Genomic DNA, 25,270 nt, shown 5'->3' on the forward strand with positions numbered 1-25,270 from the left:
AAAATGTTAAAAGAAAGACTCTAAGACATATATTTAAAAAAAAAATTAAAACCAACATGTCTGAGTCTTTCTTTTAACATTTATCAACCCACAAAATGCAATCATACAAACAACCAGAAAGGGCCTTGCACTCCAGCTGAAGTGCATAAAACTCCAGGTAGGAGTGCTTTAAAATGCTAAGCTCTCCTTGGGTCATTGATTTAGGAACCCAGGAGTCTAACTGTTTTTTTGTTACTATTGGACTCCTGCACACCCTGCAGCCCCCCCGACATTAAAAAAAGGCTTGTGAGTGCATCTCTATTCTAGTGGCACCATCAAGCTCAAAATATAAACAAAAAAAGCCCTCATAGGGTATTTAGGGGCACTCCGCCAAGGAGCAGCGAGTTATAAATGGCTCCTGCAGCTCATTTATTATTCATTTTTGTGTCCCAGTGCCCACCGAAAGACACGTTTTGCAGAGGGGATTTGTGGCAGAAAAGTTTCCCTGTCCGTAGTGTCCTGGGTTATGGGCTTCCTGGGACACTAGAAGAGAGGGAGCCCCAGGGGGTAGGGGAGGGGGCCATGCGTTCTGCTCACCTTTAATATTGAAGCCCAGGGATGGGGTCCTCAGTGTTGTGATCGGCTTGGGGAGGGGACCATGCACCCCCTTCCCTTTTATTGCTGGGCCCTGGGGGATGGGGTCCTCGTGGCCGAGATCGAAAGGAAGGAAGGAAGGAAGGAAGGAGGGGCTGCACACCCCCTCCTGTTTACAATATCCGCCAGACCAGAGGGGATAAGGTCCCCGAGGACCGTGACTGGCACAGGGAGGAGGGCAATGTGCCCATGATTAACTCAGGTGGGGAAAGGACTGCACCCCCACCCCTTAAATTTTAATGCCAGACCATGATCAGCTCAGGGAGGAGGGCCACATGCACCGCTCCCCTTTGGTAAAGATGTCGGTCGGCAGGGAATGCGGTCTTCAGGGCGCTAATCAGCTTGTGTACCACGGGGTCAATGTGTACCACAAAATAGTACACATTGACTCCCTGGCCCACTCCGGTGTTCATATTATTAAACAAAAAAAACAAATGCAGCTGCCATTGTGCTTTTCTCCGCAGGAGTACCTCTGGATTGAGGGGGGGAAAAAAAAATCACACACAAAAAATATATATATATTTTTATTTTTTTTACATTTTGGCCTCCGGGACAGCCACAAAAGGGCTTGGAAGGGTGGGAGGGTGTTTGGGGAAAGGGGGGAGGAAATACAGAAATATATTACATAGCAATTACGTATACTGATATTTAGAGCTCTTATAAAGGGTAGGTGTGGTTTGAACTACCTATAAAAAAAACAAGATATCATTATAAATGCACCGATTGGTCTTTGATCCCTAGTCTTCCAAAGAAAAAAGTACAATGTTTCCTAAAAGCCATAAACATAGGTTTTTGCATCAGAATATCAACTGCAACAGTTTTTCTTTGCAAACTGCAACAGTGTACAATTATAACGTTGCAACAAAAGAACATGAAACACTTCTAAATACTCAAAACACAAATATGTTTGTTTCACTATACATAGAGGTGCATTTTGAAATAGCTTAAAATATCAAATTGTTGCTCCTCTTTTTGGGACTTAGCCATACACATCCCGTGTTTTTCACCCGACGCCAGACAGATGTAGCTTTCTGCATGCCTGTTGTCTATTCTTCAAAAAAGTACACTAGGAAGTAGAGAGCGAGTGGACTTTAGATTGGCCCCTTTCCACCATTCGCAGTCATGAGTTTTTCATGATTTGCGATTGCTTAGATGGGCTGTTCAACAGTTCGGTGGGGTTACAATGTCAAACCTTAGGGTTTGGTGATGGGGCATCAAGTGGCCATTTTGTTAGACTAGAGGTGCAACATGGGATGGAGCTAGTAACTACGAACCAGTGTGCTTCTTTGGATCTATTTACTTTTCTGACCTGCTTTCATTTTGATTGCTGGTTTTTGTTTAGGAAGTGCATGCTGTCTGAATGCCTCTAGCCTGCCCTAAACTACTACTCACGCATTTTTAATCAATTTGTCTTACTCTGCTTTTATGATGAAATGTTGTTGGATTTTGTTTTTCTTTGGTTCACAAAGCGAAGATGTGTGTGGACATAGATTTTCTTAAAGACTAAGGTATCTGCTACACAATATTTTGCTGTTTGCCTTTTAAGCTCACCACTTACAACAAAAGTTTTATCTTTTTACTCCTTTTCTTAACACTCTTTGAGGGAGTAGCTGAAGTTTGCTAAAGCAACCTGTTCAGCAAAGGGCCTAGTTTCAGCTTCCATGCTGTTGTAGGCCAAGATACTGTCTTAAAATAGTGTTTCGTTACTAGGACAGCTGGAAGGAGCACACACAAAGCCATCCAACTATTATATAACAGAAAACCTGGCATGTTGGCTTGGCCATATTGAGAGTGGAAAGGGTCGAGACCAGGTGCTTTATTCCAGCAAACTGAGCCCTTAGTACTGCAAGCCAAGCCCATCCAGCTTAAAAATATGTGTTGGAAAATAGTCTTCCCAGTGCTGCGAAATTTATACTGGCACTGCATTAATCAGAATTTCCTTAGTAATGTAGATAAAACGGCTATGCCTTTCCGCCGACATTTGGTGCAGTGTTTCACAAATGCACCCAAGGATGCCCTTTTTTATGAATATAATTGCATCCTCTTTGTTGGGAACAAACATCTCTGTCGGAAGCCATGGAACATTTTGTTTTTCTGGGCTCTTTACAATGAATTTCCACCTTGGCCAGCGGTACTATTTTCCCTTCCAGTGGTTGTGAAAGCGTTGTGTACTTCATTGCCCTCACTTACACAAGACTGTCCTTTTCAGTATCAAATGTAGCAGTGACCCAAATAAGTGAGGGGACTCAGGAGGGACTAAACAAGAAATACGTTCTGGAATTTAAGTTCTGGATCGTAGTCTCTGCGAAGTGTCTGTCCCTTCGCCGGTCGTACCATGAAGGGCTTGGCCACCTAAACCAAGAGCAATCCTGGTACAGGGTAATGTCCAAAAGTCAAAGCTGTCTAAATCAGTGGTCTTCAAGCTTTTAACTATCACGTCCACTTCATGTGAAATAAATGCAATACCCCCCCCTCCCCCCAAATGTTGTTTCCACAGTTGAATATAAAATGTTAAACATTGCAACCACAACCACTTTAAAGAATGTTATGGCACATGTGTAGGCAAATACGCAGATATTACATTTATGAATGACAGAATAAAACAGACCAAACATTTTAGGTGCAAATTTTGTAGATGGTATCTTCTGCTTTAACTTCTTTGCTAAGATAAATCCTGTGTGTGAAATTGAAAAAATACTGTAATCACAAGAGCCAAAACGTGTAAGAGACATAAGTCTGTGTCAAAGAAATGTTGACAAAAATTGATGTTCATTTTTGTTTATATTTTGTTAATTTTTGTTACTCTTATTTATTTGGCTCGCCTCAGTTCTTAAATTTTAATTTAAAAAAATCAATGTGCTACTTTTCTGCATGTTTATCAGTTCTCAGGTACATATTGAAAGTTTTTTTGGGCCAAAGTCTGCATCCCTTTCTAACCATCAATTCAGATATCGAGGGAGGAAGGGGGAGGGGGCAGTTTGAAGACCTCTGACCTGAATCCTATTTCAGGCTGCAGAGTTAATGAACAAAAAATACACAGAGTTGATGGCACTGAGATAAAAGAATTGGATGCTCTTCTCACAGGTGCGTCCTCTATAGCCCTTCATCAATGTGAGGGTGACATGCGACTGGATTTTCCCGGCCACTATACTATATAGGCATCTGCTTGAGTACATCTCCTCTCCTAGCTGTTGTAAAGAGCAGTCCACTTCAGTGTCATTTGAAGAATTGATGGGGTCGCGGGCCAAATATATTTTGGGGGGCCCTGTTTGGAACAACTTTGAATTTTAGTCGTGCTAATTCAAGCCCGTGAATTACATATACTTTATAGTTTGGATTACAAGAGATAGGAATTCCTCTGATTTTTGCTTGCTAATAACTTTGCCCCCTTTGAACAATCATCTTGACAAAACTTTGCAGGCCTATAGCTTTTCTACATTGGCTTATGATGGAAAGTTTTGAGGTGATTCGTTAAGATGGAGTGGGGGCAAGAAAAAAGGGGGATGGTCCCAAAATAGGGTTTTCCATTGATGCCTTTTACATTGACTTTGTACTCCTGTGTAGCACAAAAATGGCTCAAATTAGTTTAATGAAATTCAGCAGGAACATAGATTATACTGTGTAAATTATCCTTTTGGTATCTGAAGTAAATTGGTTCAGTAGTTAAGTTATCAGGCACAATACTTTGCGATATCTGATGCCGCAGTAGTACCGCAGTAATTTTGAGGTACTTGCCGATGACAAGGCAGTATATGATTGGCTAATAGCTGCCTTCACAAAAGTAAAAGGCAGCCATGCTGTTTTTAGCATATGTTGCTTGTGTTCTAGGTTAGGATATTAAATGAAGGCAAGAAGTAGGATTTAGATCTTCTCCTACCTGTTACCACGTTATTAAAGTTGTAATAAGTAGAAAATTATTCATTAGTTACTACCTACCTAGCAAGTACTACAGTACTCAGATTTGTTTTAAATTAATTTGTAAAAAGATATTACACTGTGTAAACTATTTCACAGATATAATGTACTACAGTGTTATTGAGTTCTCTTTTTTAATTTTCCTGTAACTACTGTGGTACTGTGTAAACCTTTTTTTTAAAATAGAGAAATATTGATAAATTTTCCTACTTATAACCACTTTAATAAAGTGGAAATAGGTAGGGAACAATAAATCCTACTACTTACGTATATCTAAGACCTTTACCCAGAACACAGCCAACTTGTTGTGTAAACCACATGGCTGCTTTTTAATTTTGTAAGCATAGCCAATAGTCAATGATATACTGCCTTGAGATTGGCAAATACAGCAGTATACAGCGGCCTAGTACATAGTGTTTTGTCAGTTATAACTTCAATAGTACTTAACCAATGTAGAGCTACTTCCAAAACGTCAACGCTATTCCACTCTGCCAGTCCGCTTTGAGCCACTCCACTGTACGCTATTCCACTCTACTCCATGCTACACTATTCCAGTCCAGGCTATTCCAGTCTAAGCCACTCCACTCTACGCCATTGTACTCTACACCACTCCACACCACTCTATTGTACACCACTCAAATCTATGCACTCCACTGTACCCTACTCCACTCTATGCCACTTCAATGTGTGCCACTCCAATGTAGGATATTCCACTGTACACCACTCCCCTCTATGGCACTCAGCTTTATGCCATTCAGCTGTATGCCACGCCACTCTACCTATTCCACTCAATGCCACTCTGCTGCACGCCACTCCACTGCACTGTTCCACTCTACGCCTCTTGACTGTATGCCACTCTATGGTACTTGACTATGCCGCTCTATGCTATTGTACCTTGCCACTCCACCTTACACATCTCTATTAAATGCCACTCAACTCTATGCCACTCCACTCTACCCAACTCCACTCTACATCACTCGGCTCTATGCTATTCCACTCTACGCAGCACCACTGTATGGTATTGCACTCTACACCACTCTACGCAACACCACTCCAGGGTACACTATTCCACTCCATGCCAATCTGCTCTACGCCACTCCACTGTATTCTGCCTTGATTTTGTTAGGGGTGTGCCAAATTATAACTTGGGCAATGCGGTTTGTGTTTTCCACAAACAGGTTTTTTTCTATCTGCCGAAAGCAGAATTTGCTGGGGTTTTTAAAAGAAGAACCAACTTTTGCAAAGATGTACTTTTCAACCACTCCTACTTCTGTTGGCCAAGCGGAGCGCTGCCAAGTGCCACACCTTTTTCCCAGCCTAGCCAGGTTTCACAGCTTTGCCCATATCGGACTGATATATAACTTGTGACAACAGTGAGTTGGTTTACAGCGCCGAGACATTTCTAGTAGCATGTGTACTACACCAGAGCAGCCATACTCAAACAGCTAAATACATAAGGAAACAGGAACTATAAGCAGTGTTAAAAGTCTTCGATGTCAAGATATGTAGCAACAACTTAACCAGATTGCTGCTTATATACTCTGTGCTCAAGTTCATTATCATGTATGTTTTAGCAAGGGCCTTCATGAAGAGTTGCCTATAATTCCGACTGGAGAGTTAACAACCGCATCAATACAGGGCAGTCTTTTTTGCCACCCCCCCCCCCCACCAAACCCATGACCACCTCCTCGGATTCCCTAACTACGACCCGGAAAATGTGACCCTCATCTCTCCATAGCTTCCCTTTCACATACACTCATTTGTTTTAAAGCGCTTGTAAAGGCCGGCTTTACTCATCCACTCAGCTATCTACATAAAATATAGTTCTGTTCTTTGCAGCAGGTATATTAACCCACTACGCTACTTTATGGCGAGTCAAAGCTGCTGCTAGGCAAAACTCCCATCTCTCTCCCTAGCAGGAACATTAATCACAAGAGGTATCTTTACATTTTAGTTGCTTCCTGAAGGCTGGACGCACAGGGACCTTTTCAGCACGTGCTTTTAAAACGCAAGTTTCTAAGTTATTGCTAAACACAGCGCCCCCTGAGGTCAGCGCCCTCCAATCCAGGTCAACCCCAGGTGCAGCCGCACCGCTCTCACTGCCCTAAAGCTGACCCTGCATCAATAGTGCAAGATTTGCAGCTGGTGAATACCACCCGCCGATTCCACTTGCTCCCAGCAGATGGAGTCTTCTGGTAAAATGAGGGGGGAGGGGGAATGAGGAATAACTGAGCGCAGAATTAGATTCCTCATGTAATTACTCATTTCTATTCCTTCTACTAAAACCCAGTAACTCTGGGGGAAGGTGGTTGCAGTCAGCAGCGGCTCCTTTCTAGGGGCGGAGGGGCCATGCCCCTCCCACATTTACTTGATTATTTTTTATTAACGTTTGATTGCAAGTAGTGCAAGGTGTTATCAAGCCATCACGCTGACCCTCCCTCTGAGTGAGAATCAAGCGTTTCCATGGCACTTTTGACAGGACCATGCACTTAAGTCCCTGTCTCAGGGTTTGCCCGGCTTCTCGAGTGTCAGTCCTGGCCCTTAGTGACTTGCAAGTTTGTCGGACCACGCCCACCTGTGAAGCACAGCACCCTGGCTGATTGAACACCTTCTGGGCGCTTTCCGCTTCAGCCCTGTTCTTCCCAAGGCTGTGTGTCAATGAGGAAGGGTGCACTATTCACAACTCGTGGCTGGGTGGTGTGCGACTACCCCTGACCCTGTGATAAGCTGGGAAGGGAGTGGGACTCACACAAGGCCTTGGGCCACTACGAGTACCTCTGTTACTCCAGATTCAGGAGCTACTCGCCGGTTTAAATGGCATGGATCCACACCAGTTTGCACACCCAGTCTGCCCATTTTTGGTGACCTTCACGTCACTTTGTGGGTGCTGCTAGAGATGAAAAACTGGTAGGACAAGGGGGAAGAGGTCAGTGAGCATCAATGTCCAAACCTTTAAAATGTCAAAATATGCATGGCAATTAATGACAGTCTACTTGTATAAATTATAAAATTAGTTATCTTCTCATGCTCATGTGTGCTGACGCAGCATGGCCCTGGGCGTGGTACCGAGCCACTGGGGTTTGGCTACTTTGGAGTTGAAGAGGGGGTGACAGCGGACCCAGGACAACTGCACTAATATTTAGAAAAGTGGGACTGCCGAAGGGGTGGGGGTTCGCAATAGAGACAGTATTCTGAGACTGTGTCCTCTCAAGTTAAGAGTGGAGGGTCGCCGCCTGGGACACACCAATGTCCTTCTGTCCTAAACAATGTAAGGCTGTCTGTGATGGGGAGAGCAGAAAACCATCTGTGAGAGACAAAGGTCTTGCACTCTAAAAAGACAGAGTCCGACAGAGGTCTTAAATTCTAACATAGTGGGGAGAAGAGGTTTTACACTCTAATAGAGCGGATCAGAAAGCGCTATGCCTGGTTGGATGAAGCCAACTTTAATATTTCATAGGCCCAGTGCTCAATGTGTGAAGAAAGGAGGATTTAGCACGCCTGAAAAGACTGTGCTAAGGCACAAACATACAACTTGCAAGTTCATCTATCTGTTAGATTAACTCTTTTATTCTATCAAGGACAATAAACTGAGAACCGCTTGGGCATTAATTCGTTTCACCACCTGGTTACAGTGCTAAGAATTCTCAAAGATTGTGGCAGCAAGACCCTTAATAGAGGTAATTATTGTGATAGCAGACTGGCAGGTGCCCACTTCCAACATCGGGTCCAGACATCTGATGCTCCCACCGAATCTGGAGGCAGGAGCTATATGTACTAAGAGCTGAGGGAATGCAACGGAATGACACCTTTTGCCCCACCTGTGCCCCTTTGGGTAAAGGGTGGTGAGGTACACTCAGTGCAATGCTATTGCACATGGGCGAGGGACGAGCAGTAACTGGGGCAATGGCCCACTCCAGAGCTAGTGTGGAAGAGAAGGGCACTGAATCTCCCCTTGGCATGGCGTTAGGACACGAAAAGACTTAGCCAGATGTGGTATGAGGGTTCCTGCATTCTTCAGGGTTTTCACAGGATACATGGTCTTGGCTGCTTGAGCCAAGGCCAGAATCAAAGTGGTCTATCATGGTACAATCAACTATTCCCACCAATGAATGGAGCTCTCCTAAAATATAAAGCACTATTCAGTTGAGCCACCTACATTTGGGAATCTTTTTAATTGATTTAAGAGTGTAGGAAACTAAATCACATTTCTATATGAAGCCTCCTCAAATCTATTGAAACAGCAAACCAAAAGGTAACCTAGGAAACTTTTCAAAATGCCGGTATTAGCTAGAGTGTAACTTTGTCAGCTGAAACCCCACATCTCTCAAAGACTTTGAACAATCACTGACACATTTTGCCCTGCCCAGGGTTTATCAGCCTGATAGCGTTAGCACTAGAAGCTAATAGTAGCCTCCTTCTTGCAGATACATACATAGTGTTATTGGTTGTGCAAGGGAACAGACACATCTGCCCATGGCTGGGGAACTACACATTGTTGACCCTATTAATGGAGGTGCATACATATTGCAAAAAAACAGGCCATAGTATGAGTGGTTAAATGCTTCATACACTGTGGGGGAGAAATGACTTTGCCAGAGACTGCTGATGAGCTGAACAGTCATAGTGTGTCATCATGTAATGAGGACTGACTCACTGTGGGTACCTGCCTTGGGAGAGCAAGCCCTGTGGGTAAAGATTGTGACGAAAGCATGAAATGAGCGTGCGAGCCCTATCATGTGAGAACAGACTTTAGGTTCCAGTTCTGGAGGTGCTGCAGAGTGTGGGTTACAACCCTGAGGCAGCACACACTGTGTGTTAAAGTCTTGAGGGAGTGTACACAGGAGAAGAGCAGAGAGGTAAGACATTGTGGACCGATGTATGAAATTCCTATTTTGCGTTTCCTAAATAGCGAATTCTAAGAAGTCGCAATTTAGGAAATGCAAAATGTAATGTACAAAAATAGAGATCTCCTTAGAGCATTTCCTACATAGTAGGAATCTCTATAAGGAGTTTGCTATTCAGGAAATGCTACACCATTCGTTCCTATGAGCCTAAAGGCCCATAGGGACGAATGGGTTTTGCATTTCCAAAATTGCGATTTCCTAAGAGGAAATCGCAAATTAGGAAATGTAAAACCAAGAGTGCCTATGGACCTAAGACCCCACCCCGATGCACCCCAAAAATAAGTGGTGCACACCTAAAGCTCTCAAATGCCCTAGGACCATGTGCACGCTATATGGCACTTTTTATTTAAAAAAATGCATTTTGGATGCATTTTTTAAAATTGCACATGCTTACCACTGAGTTGGAGTCAATGGTAATAGCATTTCCTAAATGCCCGTTTCACTTTTAGGAAATGCTTTGTATATGTGCTTTGGAAATCTCAAATAGGAAATCCTTATTTGCAAATCCCGAACTCCTTTTGTACGTATGTATGGAAAGGCAATTTAGCATTTCTTAATGGTCCGCAATTGGGACTCCATCAGTTAAGAAATCCAAAATCCTTTAGTACATCTGGCCCTGTGAGCCTTTGCTTTTGTTCTGACAAAAGAGGGGGTGAAGGAAAGGAAACACTGAGCGCCGCACAGAGTGGGCTGAATCGTTGGGCCACCTCTCCGCAGCCTTGAAGCAGGAAAGAAAAAATGTGCTTTTTAGTGTTTTCACCTAGGCGGTGTAGTGTCAGAAAATAGTTTGACATAAATATAGTGTCTTAAATATTGTCAACACCAATACCACCCCATAGGAGTTAACAAAAACACTTTACACCACGTGGGATGATATTTATGTAAATAATGAGGAGGAGAGAGGAAAGGAGGGCAAAAGGAGAAGAGGGAATAGACACGGAGTAATGAGAAAAGCACGACAAGAAGGTGGTGAAACAGAAAAGAGGTGTAAATTGAAGGATTTGGAGAAATAAGTGGGTAACAAAGAATAACATGACCAGGCAATAGATTATCTTGCAGGAGGGAGCAAGGAGAAACTGATGCGGTCCGGCTTGCTTGGTAAACCAGGAATTCTCAAAATATTTTAAGAGGGTTACTTTAAAAATGCTTGTAAATGCTGTGGGTTTTTTTCTAAAGGAATTGCGCTGGAAAATTCACCTTTTTAAAAACTTTTCTAGAGGAAAAATACCCCTTCAAACCTCATTTCCTGTGACTTGTGCAGGCAAACAAACTCATGGTTTGCTCTTGTACCTCGCCACTTTCAAAGTTCACCATCCGCCACTGGCCGCAGTGCTGGTAACTCAAAAGGGCAAGGGGTGGAGTGGCAAGTGGAATGACCACCTCAGCCTGACCTACAGTCACTGGTGTAGACTGCTGTGTCCCCATAACTGGACTGCAGAAACTGCATCTTTCGCAGACTTCTTGTTAAGTGCTCCTCTAGACCAGTGGTTCTCATCATTTTGACTTCTGTGTACCCCCACTTTATCAGTACTGGAACCCGGGGACCCCCACTGAATCATTATTGGAATCCGGGGGACCCCCCCCTCTGATGAGTCATTACTGAAAGCTGGGGACCTAACCTGTTAATATTACATTTTCTAAGTACTCCCGGACCCCCTGAGGAGGCTTCTGGACCCCCAGGGTCCCTGGACCACAGGTTGCGAACCATTGCTCTAGAATGCAATGCAGCAACTATGGTGTTCCCCAGACACAGCAAGTAGGATCAGACTCGCCTGTTGTGCATTCAGGAACTTCCTGACAGGCTGCTTTTTCTGGCTGTGCTTGGGTCGGTTATGCAGCATTCGTGTGCCAATCTGAATGTGCCGTTCTGAATGTGAATGAATTAGAATCTCTTTAGTTCCGGCTTGACAGCTCAACTTTCTGCTAGAGCTGTTAGCACTACTTTTATCAAACATGCACATACAGTTAGCTTCTGAGGAGTACTCATTCGCCCCATTCTGTTGGCTTGCTGGTGTTTCATTTAACTTCCTATGGAGCGTTTCCATTGCAATGTATAAGGGGCTATTTTACATTTCAAAACTATAATGAATCATCGTGTCACCATTCTTGTAAACAACCACTGGTGAAGCCAATGGACCTGGCTTTAATGTGCTAAACCATGTGAACAAAAGCATACAAAAATGCAGTTTGTAAGAGTCTATCAAAGCTGGTGCTATTAGCTTGGTCAATGTTAGTTTTTATAATGGAGATAGTGATGTATACATTGTGTGCAGCGGCTGTACATGGGCTGAGAGCTGGCTTAGCAATTTCAGGTGAACCAGGTTGTGATGTTATGTGTATCTGGACAGCGCACCATCCACTGGGAGGGTATCCTGGTGTTGAAAGTGGATGTCAGACTATCTTGGCTTGGAGATGGCATTGGTCATTCTATTGGAAGAGCCTTGTCTTAAGTTTCTTGCTGAACTCGAGAACTGAAAAAGCAGCTCTGATGTGTAATGGCATATCATTGCAGGCTTTAGGAGTGATATAGGACAAGACACGATTGCCGGCATTGGTTCAGCACATGCATGGGATGTGTGTCAGTAGCAATCCCGCTGAGCGGAGGTACCCGATGAAATTGTGAAATGAGATTCAGTTGTTGAGGTAAGCTGGGTCAGTGTTGTGTAGGGCATTGAAGGAATTTGTGAGGATTTTGAACTGGGCCCTTTGGGCAAATTGGAAGTTAGAGTAGTTTTCTAAGGTGTTGTGTGATGTGCATATGGCGTGGTAGTTTTAGTGTGATTCTGGCTGCCGTGTTCTGATTGATTTGGAATCACCTGGTAATTTACTTGCTGATTCATGCGTAGAGGGTTTTGCCATATTTCTTTTTGCTTGTTACGAGGGCTTGGTGAATTGTTTTCCAGGTCTGGGTTTACCTTGGGCCATTTAAAGATTTTGGTCAGCAAATTCAGTGTATGGAAGTAGGAAGCTGTGAGACTACTGACTTGGTGGTCGTGGTGATTTGGCTGTTGAGAACAATCCTGAGGTTCTTGGCATTCATGACGTTGCAGGCGTCTGATCAGTAGGGGGCAAACTGAATTCCAGTCTCGTGCAGACACTGAAATAGGATAGGATGGTGGGATACTGTGTTGAATTGCTCACTGAGGTTCAGGAGGATAAGGGCTGCTGTGTCCTGTCCAGGATCATACGGATGTCTTCAATTGCAGCGGTGAGTGTTGTTTTGTGTGCTGTGGCTGGGCCTAAGCCCAGACTGCATGGTGTTGAGGAATTGGTAAGTCACTAGATAGTTGGTTAGATGTTTGTTGCGAGTTTCTCCAGGACTTTGGCCAGGTACGGCAGCAGGGAGATGGGCCTGTAATTGGGAAGTGTTGCTGGGTCCACAGAATTCTTTTTTGCGCAGGGGGAGCACTGTGGCATGTTTCCATGCATCGTTAGGTGACACTGGCAATTGAGGCGTTCAGGATTGGGGTGAGCGCTAAGCTAATGGGCTGTAGTCTTTTGGCAAAGGCGTGGTGGGGGAATGGGTCCAATGGGGCCCCTAAGTGGATGGTCAGCATGGTGGAGGTGTTTTCAGCTGTGGAGATGGCCAGCCATGTGGTCAGTTCCCTCAGATGAGATGTCACCAGCCCAGTGGTGGGACTTCGCCCTTTCGCGTGGATAATGTCCTTTAACTTTTGGATGGCACTTGATCAAGCTGGACGTGCAACATCCCTTGCCCCCAGCTGCTTTGGGAGCTTCTGGTTAACCACGTGCACACCTCAGTAAAGCAGGATGAGAACTTGGAAAGCTCCATCTTACTTTGGTCCTCATTATGATGAAGTGGGCCCCCTAGGCCCCTGTCAATAGAACACAGCGACTGCAGGAAACACACTGCTAAAAGGGCTTGTGCTTGACACTAAACTGCTAAAAAAAATGACTGCGGCAGGAAAAAATGTCCTATACTATTGTGAGTGAAAGGGTAAAGCGTGGTATGTGCATCTAGAGCAGGCGAAATGTGCAGGCCGTATGTGTCTGAAGGCTAGCACCCAGGGCATCTATGTTCTAATAATGCATGTCCAACTTCTAAGCGCTGTGTGATCCTAGTCAAATTTCTTGAAACCCCCCACTTAAGTTCTCCCCAAACTGGAAATGTTTAACAGCTGAGGCGTGACTTGCCTCATCGCAGCTGCTGAATGTGCAAAGACGCAACACAGAAGAAAAACAGACACTGCACCTTGGCACACACATTTATTTGTCCCTTTACCTTTCACACAAGGCTACACGTTTGCTTAAAACATTTAAATCCGACTTTCCATGTACCTATGTATATGTGTATCTATATATATACATATATAAAAATACATCCATCCATATGCGAAGTAATATTTAAACATTTTAAATGTGTGTATATATATATATATATATATATACCTGTGTGTATTATACATGTGTGTGTTTGTATATATACACACAAATGTATAAATATGCTGTTTACCTTTTGCATGTGGCCCCACCACCCGTTTATGTCTGTGGGCCAGTGGGATTTCCTACCCTAAAAATAATTTCTAGAGACGCCAGAGTTTATATGCGTAGGAAGCGCTATATAAAAATCCGTATATTTAATGGGCGCTTTTCATCACTGCCGATCCCGCCTGTTCTCACCAGGGCTCTATTATTTTGACCCGCAGCATTAGATAACTCTTGCACAGACCTCGTTCCTAATAGCACTGAAATAACCGCGCGCCAGGATTCCTCTGAAACAAGGCTCTCTGCCAGGAGCTCCGGGGCCCTGTCAAATCCCATCTCGTTCAATTTCACTGTACTAAGAGGAAGGACAAATATATGAACTGAAACTAGGCCAAGACATTCTCCTGCGAGCACTTCTGGTACGGATTGTGCAAGCCCTGGTTCCTAAAATACTTTTCAGGCTTCTGCAGGGTGCTCCAGCTGGCATTATATCACCCGGTACAGGGAAGTCTGTCCCAGCAAGAAATCCCCTCAGCCGCAGGAAGTTGTGGTCTGAAGAAAGTGACGACACACCGGAAGATAGCGCAATACTTCCGGTTACACCCCACAGGTCGCCCACGAGCTGGTACTAGCACCGTAGAGAGAGCCAGACTCCCAGCAGCCTTTGTTCCTAACTACCCTCGAGTAAGTTTTCCCATGTCTTATGTACATGTTGGCAAAGCAACAAAATATGTACATCTTCCATATGTATGCATTAAAACCCATCTCCTCCGCCAGCATCCGATTCTTCACCCCTTCTCTGTATTCCAAAGCATGCTTACCTAGTTACAATATATTGCAAATCATGTTCTAACTAGTTACAATATATTGTTATTCCATTTTGCTAACAGGCAAAAGAATCATTTTAGTTTTGATCCGACCTCTACTGTAGTTCCTTCTACAGACAGCATAGAACAGACTGAAAGATTAGTATGGGGCTGGTGAACACGTCTGTACTGAGCTAATGTGGAGTCTATTGATAATATTTATTATTTTCTATGTAGAGCACTTTGGCATACCCGTGGTGCAGGTGTGCTATAACAATTAAACAAATAAATATGTAGCAGGACACACAGAGCATGAACTGAGCACTAGACCAGTGGTTCCCAACCTGTGGTCCGGGGGACCCCTGGGGGTCCGCAAAGCCTTCTCAGGGGGTCCGCAAGAGCCTAGAAAATAAAAAAATATTAACAAATATTGACAAATTAGGTCCCCAGCTTCCAGTAATGACTCAGGCAGGGGTCCCCGGATTCCCATGATGATTCCGTGGGGGTCCCTGGGTTCCATTAATGTTAAAGTGGGGGTCCACAGAAACCAAAAGGTTGGGAACCACTGCACTAGACTGTGTTAAAGAAAAGGGAGCAGTGGGAAGACACAGATAATGTGTCCATGTTCCTGGGGAGCGAGAAACACAAGATGTGGAAGGAAAGCCAGCACATAATAACTAATGGCAAGCAAGCACATGAGAGTGACAGTGAAGCCAACCAGTGCTAGACAATGGGCGGGTTCTGAGTCCACTGTAAGCTAACAAATGGCTTGCAAGTGACAGCACCTGCGCTGTCTTAGAAAATAAAAGAAAAAACTGTCTCCATAGCTCTGCCACTGAACAGCACCACTTTTTGGTGGATCTGCATATGTGATCAGGAATAAATGCCTTCACTCTTAGTGCTGAACAGCTGACTGCTGAAGTGGGCAGAGCCATCGACCTATTACATGGTGTGGTTGGCAGAAGCAAAATGTGAATGATAATTTAACAGACCAATGGATGTAGAGGGTTGACCCAAATCCTCTGTATGTACTTTTAGCAATGAATTTGTTTTAATGCATAAGGATGGGAAGACACCTAAAGCAGTCTTTGGAGCGGACTTAAAAAAAAAAAAAAAACGCTAAACATTTAAAATTGAAAAATTTCATATGAAGATAATATAATGCAGTGAATACCGACATGACGCAGTTTTAAGACAGCAATCCATTCTGGGTAAAAATATTGTGACTAAAGGCTAACTTGTTCCACGCAGAGGCTTGTCTTTATGGCCCCGTTGCAGCAGGTGATGTTAACATGGCAAACAGAGAATGAGGGAGTGGCTTCATGGGTTGCGGGAGCAGTGGGCACAGCCATTGGTACATGAAGGCGACTGTAGGCAGCTTCCTTACATGTCTGCTTCTAGGAGGTGCCAGACTGCAGAAGGTCTCAAAAATTGCCATGTTGCTATGGGGTGGTGGGAAGCACCCTAATGCTAACATGTCACACTGCTTCAAGCTCAAAATATCACTGCACTGAGTTTGCTAATGGAGTAGACATAAGCCACAGTCAGCTTCATGTCCCCCTCCCCCGTGCGTAGAAGCAGATGGAAATGGTGTATGTACCCTGTCCAGTCTGACCTGCTACACACCACTTCATGGTGTGTTCACACACACACCAACCCATCCCCCCACCTTTCACGATTTACAATTTTTGCTATATTACCTTCCCACCTGACTCCACCTCCATGTAACTTGCAGTTTCTTTTTTGTATATTATTTTATTAAGAGTATTTGTTAAACACAGAACTAAACCGAGCTGCAGGTGGAACTCTGTACACACCAAAAGTACGCATAACATACAGAAGGAATACAGTCGACACTGGTTTGGGGGAGAGACGGTGCATTTTTGCAATGTATATAATGCTTCACAGTAGAGGCGAGACAAGTATTTATTTGACATTTATATAGATGTTCCCACAGCACTTGCAAGGCCTGGAGGCCCTTTGGATCTCGCTCGAACTGGACCAGGGAATGGGGTATTCTTATGGAAGGGGGCAGGTTGTATAAGTTTTGGCACAAAGCTGGAACATGCAAGTTCAAAGTTTCTATCCTAGCGGGCTCCACAAAGTTCCCTTTAGGTGGAATTATGACTGCAGGTAGATCTGCGGCTTCCTGAGGTTGTGAGCTCCTTGGTTGAGGTAATCTGCTTTAGAGATTTGAGAGCTTTGTAAATGATACAATAGGTTTTAAACTTGAGCAGTGGTTAGGGAAGCCAATGCAAATCTGTGACAGTCTTGTGATGTGGTCTGATTTTACGCAGCCGGTTATGTGCAGCTATGTGGAGAGCAACCGTGATGAGGTTAATGTGGAGACTAACATCACTCAAATGGGCATTTCCACCATCAAAGTGTAAAGCACAAGATCCTGAACAAAGGTGCAAAATGAGTTGGGTGCTGTAGTTTTCAGAGTTGGCTCAGCTTATGTCCCGTTCAGTGAGTCTTCCTGGGTACATAAACCTCACATGAAAGATTTAAATAGATGTAAATACTAAGGCTGTTTGCACTTAACATGAAGACTGAGAAAATTCAGGGTCACATTTGTACAGGAGGATTGGAATTGTGTTTCCTGTGTTTCGCTGTTCCAGAGGACAAACTCAGTTTGTGTGGAGTTTAGACTGAGGAACTTTGTATATCCAGGACTAGGATCTGAGATGAACATTAATAGATGCCTAACACCTGAAGCTAGAGTGGATGCCATCAACATATTGATATATCGTGATGTCAGAGGTGGCTAGCAGAGTTGCAAAGGTCCATGTAGACATTAAAAAGGATGTTTGCAAGATGGAGCCTTGAGCTCTTTCTGGCAAGACAATGAGAGCCGATGGGCTGAGATGGCTCCAATTCAGACATGTCACTGCAGATCAGAGAAGGAGGCGAACCAGAGAAGTACGGTCTCAATTAGGTGATGGTCAGAAGACCATGATGATTGACAGTACTAAATGCTGCAGGTAGGCTCCAGCGGCAATAAGGGTCAAGAGAGAATCCTGTCTATTAGGCACTTCAACAATCACCTGGATTTTTGCCTGTGCTGCAGTGTAGAGGTTGAGAGTACAGAAAAGTATCAGGATAAAATATTTTAACACTCAATGTGGAATTCTGCAGAGAAATTGTAACTGGGAGATGAACCCCAACTTGGATAATTTGTGAGGGTCCAAATTATTTTTTCCCCTTTGGAGAAGCAGCAATGTGGCTAGTTGTTTTCATTCGTAACAAAGTTTGGTAATATACCAGGGTAATAAGAGGTGTTGACAGTGTTTAGGAGAAGAAGGACGGCATTGGTGTTAGAAAATTGGGACCGTTTTAACTTCACAGGGGGCAGATTTGAGGATTGAGACAATGCAGGACAGACAGTCTTAGAGGGGTGATGGAGTGCTATATATGAGAGGCGCCTGCATGCCTTTTAAAAGGATATGAAAGTCCGGTGTCTTGTATTGTTCGGTTATGATGAAGAAATAATTGATCTCTGTGGATTTCTGGAAACTTATTTTGGACCACAGATCTGTCTGACGACAGCAGTCTGCCTTTTTGCTGGCTTTTAGAGCTGCTTTCTGCGAGGTATGATGTAGAACCGGACGTGTATGAAGAACCCAGGAGCAGAGGATTTTAGGTTGATGATATTGGATATGTGTTGGAGGACCTGAACTCCAAAGTGAAGAGTCGGATTGACAGATCCCATATATTTAATGGAGGCAACTCAGAGCTGTAATCCTTCCATGGGGATGTTTCTGGAAGAGCTTGTGGCTTTCTATTTAGGTTGGCATGTCCCTTGTGTGGTTTGGAGTTGTGTGGCACAAAGAACAAGACCGCAAGATGGTCATACCCATCAAAGAGGAGTGGATTTTGAGGTAGTCCAGGATGGAAGGAAGGGGGCATGAGATCAGGGGAGTTATCCTTTAACTGAGAGAGAAGGGTCCATGCCACGTGTAGCGGTGGGCACCACTGCAGAGCTAGAGTAGTGGATCTGATTATGCCAGTAATGCCCTTAACTAGCTGCAGCCTCTACTTTCTGCAATCTTTCATTGTCTCAGTAGCGTAAGGATGAAAAGGTTAGAACACACTCTCTACTCATTGTAGCATTGTTCTCCTAGAAGTACCTGCAGTTTTCTAGGCCGGTGAGCTCAGAGATGTAAACAGCGAGAAAATGTATTGTTTCAAAACTCCATATTGAGAAAACAGGCAAAAGAATCATTTTAGTTTTGATCCGACCTCTACTGTAGTTCCTTCTACAGACAGCATAGAACAGACTGAAAGATTAGTATGGGGCTGGTGAACACGTCTGTACTGAGCTAATGTGGAGTCTATTGATAATATTTTATGATATTAACTTAGGAGTTATTCCCTATCGTGACACCAAGGCCCCAGTCACTGGTGCTCCAGAACAGAGTGTGGTATTTAAAGCACTCGGTAAATATTACCACTCCACCGTGTGTGCTTACCAGGTGTGGTGCATATCGCCCACTCCGAGGTTTTGACTTGGAATGCGACATAGCATGCAGAATCGGTATTAAAGTGACTGAATTCTAGACTTCTCAGCCAGGGGAGAAGAGCAGGGTGCAATCATCACAGAGCAAGCTCAAGTGCTGTGCGGCAGAGATGATGGAAGTGTGACTCACCTGAGAACTGGCGGAGTGATTATTAAGTGGGTTCAGAAATAGTTTAACATCAATCAGTGATTTCTAAAGCGTGGCTAATCACCCATGGGGTCTCAAGGCGCTGCTTGCAGGCATGCTGTTCACATAAATATCCAAGAGCAGAAAGTGCTAACCCTGAGGTGTTCTTTACTAAAAGTAGCCCCCTGTGTTGAGAGGTTACTCAAGCACTGTCAGCAAGACATGGCTGACCAAAAGGAAATTAACCTCCTATGTTCTGTGTCCAACACCCAGACCTCTTCCTTAGGAGTTAGGAGTTAAGAGTAAAGCTCTTTGTCAGTGGCATCGAGTACCGCGGAGTTGTCCATCATTACTAGCACTGCTACTTTTCTGTTGTCCAGATCCAATGTCCTTCTGCACAACAGGTGATTGGCTTCCAGATGTTTGCAAGTGGATTGGTCTTGGACCATTACCATATTTAAATCAGAAAGGGTATACTGTGTATCAGCTGCTTGTCGGAGGGATTTTCTTGATTTACTGCTCCTAACAGTTGTTGTTATTTAAGATTCTCCTAACTTAAAGGGCTGCCTTCTTATAGGAAAGAGGTATTCTGAGTGTTCAAGATTATGCTAATCAAACACGGTACAGCCTTGAACAAAGTAAGAAACACTCTGATTCCCGAACTGAGTACGCTTGTAGGCTCCTCTCATATTAACTGCTTGCTCCAGATTTCAATGCTACCAGAGGAAGGCTCTGCTGCCCTGGAGCTGTGGGGCACTGTTGAATGTCCTTTGCGATGCATGTTTTGAGGGCATTGCAATAAGAGGTTATAGTCTTCTTAATGAATTCTGTAAAGGCATTTTGAATGCCTTCGCACCGCTACTCGATAGAAACTGGCAGGATCTATTCTTAGTAGGTTATTGGTTTCCACATTTTCACATTAAATTGCGTCATCTGAGTTACATATTTACCGTGATTAAGGGTCTCATTCTGAGTCTGGTGGTCACTAGAATGCCAGACTTGCGATGGCAGTCCAACCACCACATTGCGACCCTGGCAGTCAGACCGCCAGGGTACCGCCGTCTCCGTCGGGATCGGTGATCCCGACAGGCTTGTAGTGGCAGAGATCATAATCAGCCAGGGCAGCGTTGAAGTCCGAGCCGCCCTGCTGATTACGACCTGGTTCTCTGCCAGTGTTTTCATGGTGGTTTCTCTGCAATGAAAAGGCTGGTGGAGTACAGGTGCAGGGGGCCACAGGGAGGCCCCTCGACTGCCCATACACTTGGCATGGGGAGTGCAGAGGTCCCCCTGCCCAGCACCCTGTCAGTGCTCACTGTCTTCTGTGCGGACAGTGAGCATTGCGAGGGTGCTGGTGCACCCTGCGGGCAGCGGCATTGCTGCCAGCTTCATTACAAGCCAGCGACAATGCTGCTGCCACCAACATTTCCGCCCGTCCACCCAGTGGAAAAGTCATAATAGGTTCGGCGGAGAGTTTGTCAGAAAGGCGGCAACCTCCCCATCGGAAGTTCGGCAGACAGGTCATCCCGTGCGCCAAACTCGAAATGAGGCCCTAGGTGTGTAATGCCACAAAGTTGTGTAATTTCAGGAATTTAGCATAAAAAGAGTAACACTAACCTGCGCCTGCATATTTTTAATTCTGCCCAGACCTAATTTTTGTGTGGAAAGGCTTTGTCACACTTAAGTCACCTTTTATATATTGTGACTGAACAATTAAAATGTGTATATTTTCCTCTTTGATTTATTTTTGATTGGTTTGTCACCTGGCACACGCCAAGCTCAAATGGTAAGGTAGACTCAGGTGCTGTTTCAAGGCTCGTGCTAGTTACATGTAGAAAGTAATGGACAAATAACACAGGACACATTCTGTATTATTCGCTACAAAGTGAAAATGTTGGTTTATAAAATGTTATAAAATAATGACCTCATGATGTAAACAAAGGCCACTCCTGGCAGATCCACTGGCCTATTGCTAATGTGGATAAAAGATGCCGAGTACTTTGCTGAGTCCATCTAACCTCGGGTTCGAGGTGGGGGTTCAGAGATTCTGCAGAGACGCCCCATTTCCCACGCAACTTCCTCCCTCGATCACCCCTGCCTCAGGAAGCAGAAAGTCTCTATGGACAAATTAAACCTTATGGGCTGGGCGTTGGGTTGGTTCTGCTTCACCTGTAAGCACTTTGTAGCTGCTACACAATGGCGTGAGCATCATGTGAGATCCCCAAATTAATAACATATTGTAAAATATGCCAAAAACCTGGAACACTTCAGAGAAAAGGGTAGAGAGTTCTAACAGCAAACAGAGCAACCAAGTCTTTCATTTTTTCCACCCATCAGTAGTGCCTCAGAGACACCCTCTCCAGTTTTATATTTTCCTAAGGATAATGAGGTTGTAAAAAAATATAAGGACAAAAAATTCATGAAAACTGTAACCGGTAAATATGATAAATGAAAAGCATACATTTGTTTCATTCATATTTTAGTGTTGGGCAGAAAACTATTATTATACATGAATTGATTTTAGAATGCAACATAAATAAATAAAAAAACTTAAATCAAAACATTTAGGACCTGATTTCGAACTTGGTAGATGGGTTACTCGGATCCGTCACCATTGTGACGGAGTAACTCGTCCGCCAACTTCTAAATCATTCCCTTAGAATCTAACTCTAGACTAAAAAGACATCTGTGTAGAAAGCGACATATTACAGGCATATGTTGAACAAATAACCATCACACACCTTTCACTGCCAGGCTGGAACTCCGACAGTAAAGATGGCCGTCTTCGCTGGGGCTGTAGGACAGACCCATGAGCCAAATGGGAGTTGTAGTCCCGGGAATGGTGCTGGTACTCCAGAAGGCCAATGTCCTGCGGAAGAAAGAGGGCAGTGATCACAACGAGGGAACAGTAACGTCAATGGTATGAGGTATATTACAGCCCAAATGTTACTAAGGAAGCACATCAAGTGAACACTCCCCAGCGAACGCTCCCTACCCTCTATTTGCCATTTCACTGAAAATAATTTGGTACATATCATATTACAAAATAAACTTGTTGTATAAGCAACTCACTGAAAATAAACTCAGCAGAGTATGATATGACTAAAGTTGGTGATAGGAATGTTGTTGTGGCTGGTGCAAGAGCTTGAGGGTAAGGGGCAAAGTTATGGTAAGATTTACAGAGATACTTTTAGGGTTAGGTTCACTGTCGGAGCATAGGGGCTTAATACATGTTAATGAACAAGTTACTTACCTTCAGTAATGTTCTTTCTGGTGGATACTCTAACTGCAGATTCCTCACCTTTGGAATATCCCCTAGGCACGGAACTGGATCAGGAAGTTTTCATAGCAGTGCTCCTGTATGCTGCCAGGAGGCACCATGTGGTTCTGCATTTACTTTTTTTCTTCCCCATAAGAGGAGTGGATACAAGCACTAGCCCGTCAGTTTCTGGCTTGACGCTCTGTGCCCACAAACCTGGAGCACAAACTATTAGAAGTACTAGTGTGCAGATCCTATAATTTGGGACCTTTTTAGATGGTAAAAAGAGCCCACTCCACAGAAAAGGGAGGTGTAAGGGCAGTGATGAATCTGTGGTTAGAGTATCCACCAGAAAGAGAGTTATCAAAGGTAAGTAACGTGTTCTTCTATTGTATACTACTAACTGCAAATTCCTCACCCGTAGAATAAATACTAAAGCAGAACCTCTCTAGGTGAAGGGTCTGTGGAGTGAGGTTAGTCCAAAAAATCCTGCAGGACTAAACTGGTGAAATGCCCTTCCCAATGTCAAAAACAGACACCCAGTATGCCAACACAGTGGTGGCAACCCTAGCCTGGTGGAATGTGAGGCTGCTTTTTGGCTAATGCGCAAGGATTTTTATTTAGATGACTATCCACCTTGACAGAGTCCTTTTCTTCACAGCTTTTCCTTTCTTTGTTCAAGAGAACCCCACAAAAATCTGATATCCAACCCGATGGTCCTTGGCACAATCAATGTGAAAGCTTAAGGCCCTTGCGGGGTGGTGAAATTATGTAACATTTCAGAAAAATTGCATGTAGTTTCGTGAAATACACATCTGTCATTTTAAGCTAAATACATCAAATTTTGATGCGAGGATCTGCATTTGGCAAGTTAGAGGGTGCAGTGCTTAATTTGAGCAGGTGGTTTCCGGTGCTCCGCACCAACCCTTAATTGTCAACACCAGGACTCATGACAGCCAGTCACATTGTGGTGCTGTTTGTCTAATTTTTTGATTAACACAACAAAAGTTGTTTATATATACATTAAAAATAATTATTACGTGCCTACCAAAGCTGTAAAAATAGCTTTGTTGGCAGGTATTAGCCACTTTTAATGTATAAAAAGTCTAAATTGTCATTAGTAGCGCTTTGGGTGGTGCAAGCACCAGTGGTCTCCGGACAAGGGCCCTGGCACTTATTTCTATACAAATTAAGGGGAGGGTTGATAAACTGGGAGAATTTCTTCTGTTTTGGGCCTGGGTTACACCGGAGTTCTATGGATCTCGCGACGAATGTACACAGTAGGAAGAACCCAGTCCATTGTTACTGTTATTAGTCTGACAGATGTAAGGTGGCGGACATCGTGTGTTTAAGGATAATATTCAGTTTCCTGTACATTCCCTGTTACAGAACGGAATGTATAAGTAAATGCATATATCAAATTACGTGTAAGGTGGTGAACCTGTTGCAGGTGGGTGGGCTCTGGAAGTAGTAGAATTCGAGCATCTATACTTTGCTGTTGATCTTTGTGAGGAGAAGAGATAGCTCGACTGTTGGTCGTTTAATGCAGTATTATATTGCCTTATTAATGCATTGCCTAAAAATTGCAAAGTAAAGAATTTTTTTTAAAGGGCAAAAAACACAAATGCAGCAAGCAACAGCTGTTCGCGTACTAGAGCACCCTCTCTCAGTATCTACATGCAACCTGCCACTCCAAGGTGTAAATCCAGACTTAGTTGGTACTGCAGTTGAAACCTTCAGCTGTTACTAAAATGACCAGGGTGGAGGGAAGTCCACTTCTGACAAAACAACGTCACTTTCAGCAGCAACATCTGGGGTGGGTTCAAGAAGACTTCCCGTGGCTTACGGATTTTATAAAATTGTGTCTGTTCCATCCAACTTCCCTAGCCCCAAAACTGTGAGACTACAAAGGTCGAGACACCATATGCAATACACAAATTTCTAATATTCCTTTCAGCTGGAGGGAATACGATCTGTACAATGCCTCTTTACAGAACGTCAGCTTGCAAAGAAGCATTCCGCAGACATTTACCAAGAAAAACAAGATTAGTGGAGCACACTAAGAAATCAAGTATATCAATAGTTTAAAGACACTTTGTCTTAAATACAATATTAGGAATTTTCCATAGGTTGCAAAATCATAATTTGACATTCACTATAATTGTGTTGGTCCTTAGATCATATTATATAAAAGCAAAAAAATACTATAAATACATATAGAATTTATTTATAACAAACAACACACATAGTGCCAAAAATACATAAGACAGTGATACAATAAATATGAAGAGCACAAAACAGCCAACAGACAATGATAAAATAAGCATAGGCCATCAGCCAACACGTGTTTCGTCCAAACTGGACTTCTTCAAGGCTTAGTCATTCATATGGCACTCAGCCTCGTAATCCCCGTTGGGACTGGATGTAAAACAACTTATTTCAAATATCTTCAAATTCTGGCCCACATCATATTTTTTTTAATTTTATTCTCTCCTCCTGGTCTCAACTGAGAAACAACGTAATTTACATGTCCCTCATTGCCTGTATATCACAGTAACACGCATCATGAGTCCACTTCCTCGTGTCGACGTCAAAAATACGGACGAGCATTAAGCTAGTCTTTAAACTGTTGATATACTTGATTTCTTAGTGTGCTCCACTAAT

At 43.6% G+C, this 25,270-nt stretch overlaps 1 protein-coding gene across 8 annotated transcripts in view; it reads right to left on the bottom strand.

Moving 5' to 3' along the window:
- Window positions 1-25,270, bottom strand: part of NCOR2 (nuclear receptor corepressor 2) — a 1,084,598-nt gene that overhangs the window by 851,931 nt on the left and 207,397 nt on the right. For all 8 annotated transcript variants that reach the window (XM_069215021.1, XM_069215023.1, XM_069215022.1 and 5 more), the window contains exon 3: window positions 22,089-22,216. In XM_069215021.1, coding sequence (XP_069071122.1) covers window positions 22,089-22,216 — 128 coding nt within the window. The remainder of the gene's footprint in view (window positions 1-22,088; window positions 22,217-25,270) is intronic.

Source organism: Pleurodeles waltl, chromosome 11 (assembly GCF_031143425.1).
Source record: "Pleurodeles waltl isolate 20211129_DDA chromosome 11, aPleWal1.hap1.20221129, whole genome shotgun sequence".
Taxonomy (NCBI): domain Eukaryota; kingdom Metazoa; phylum Chordata; class Amphibia; order Caudata; family Salamandridae; genus Pleurodeles; species Pleurodeles waltl.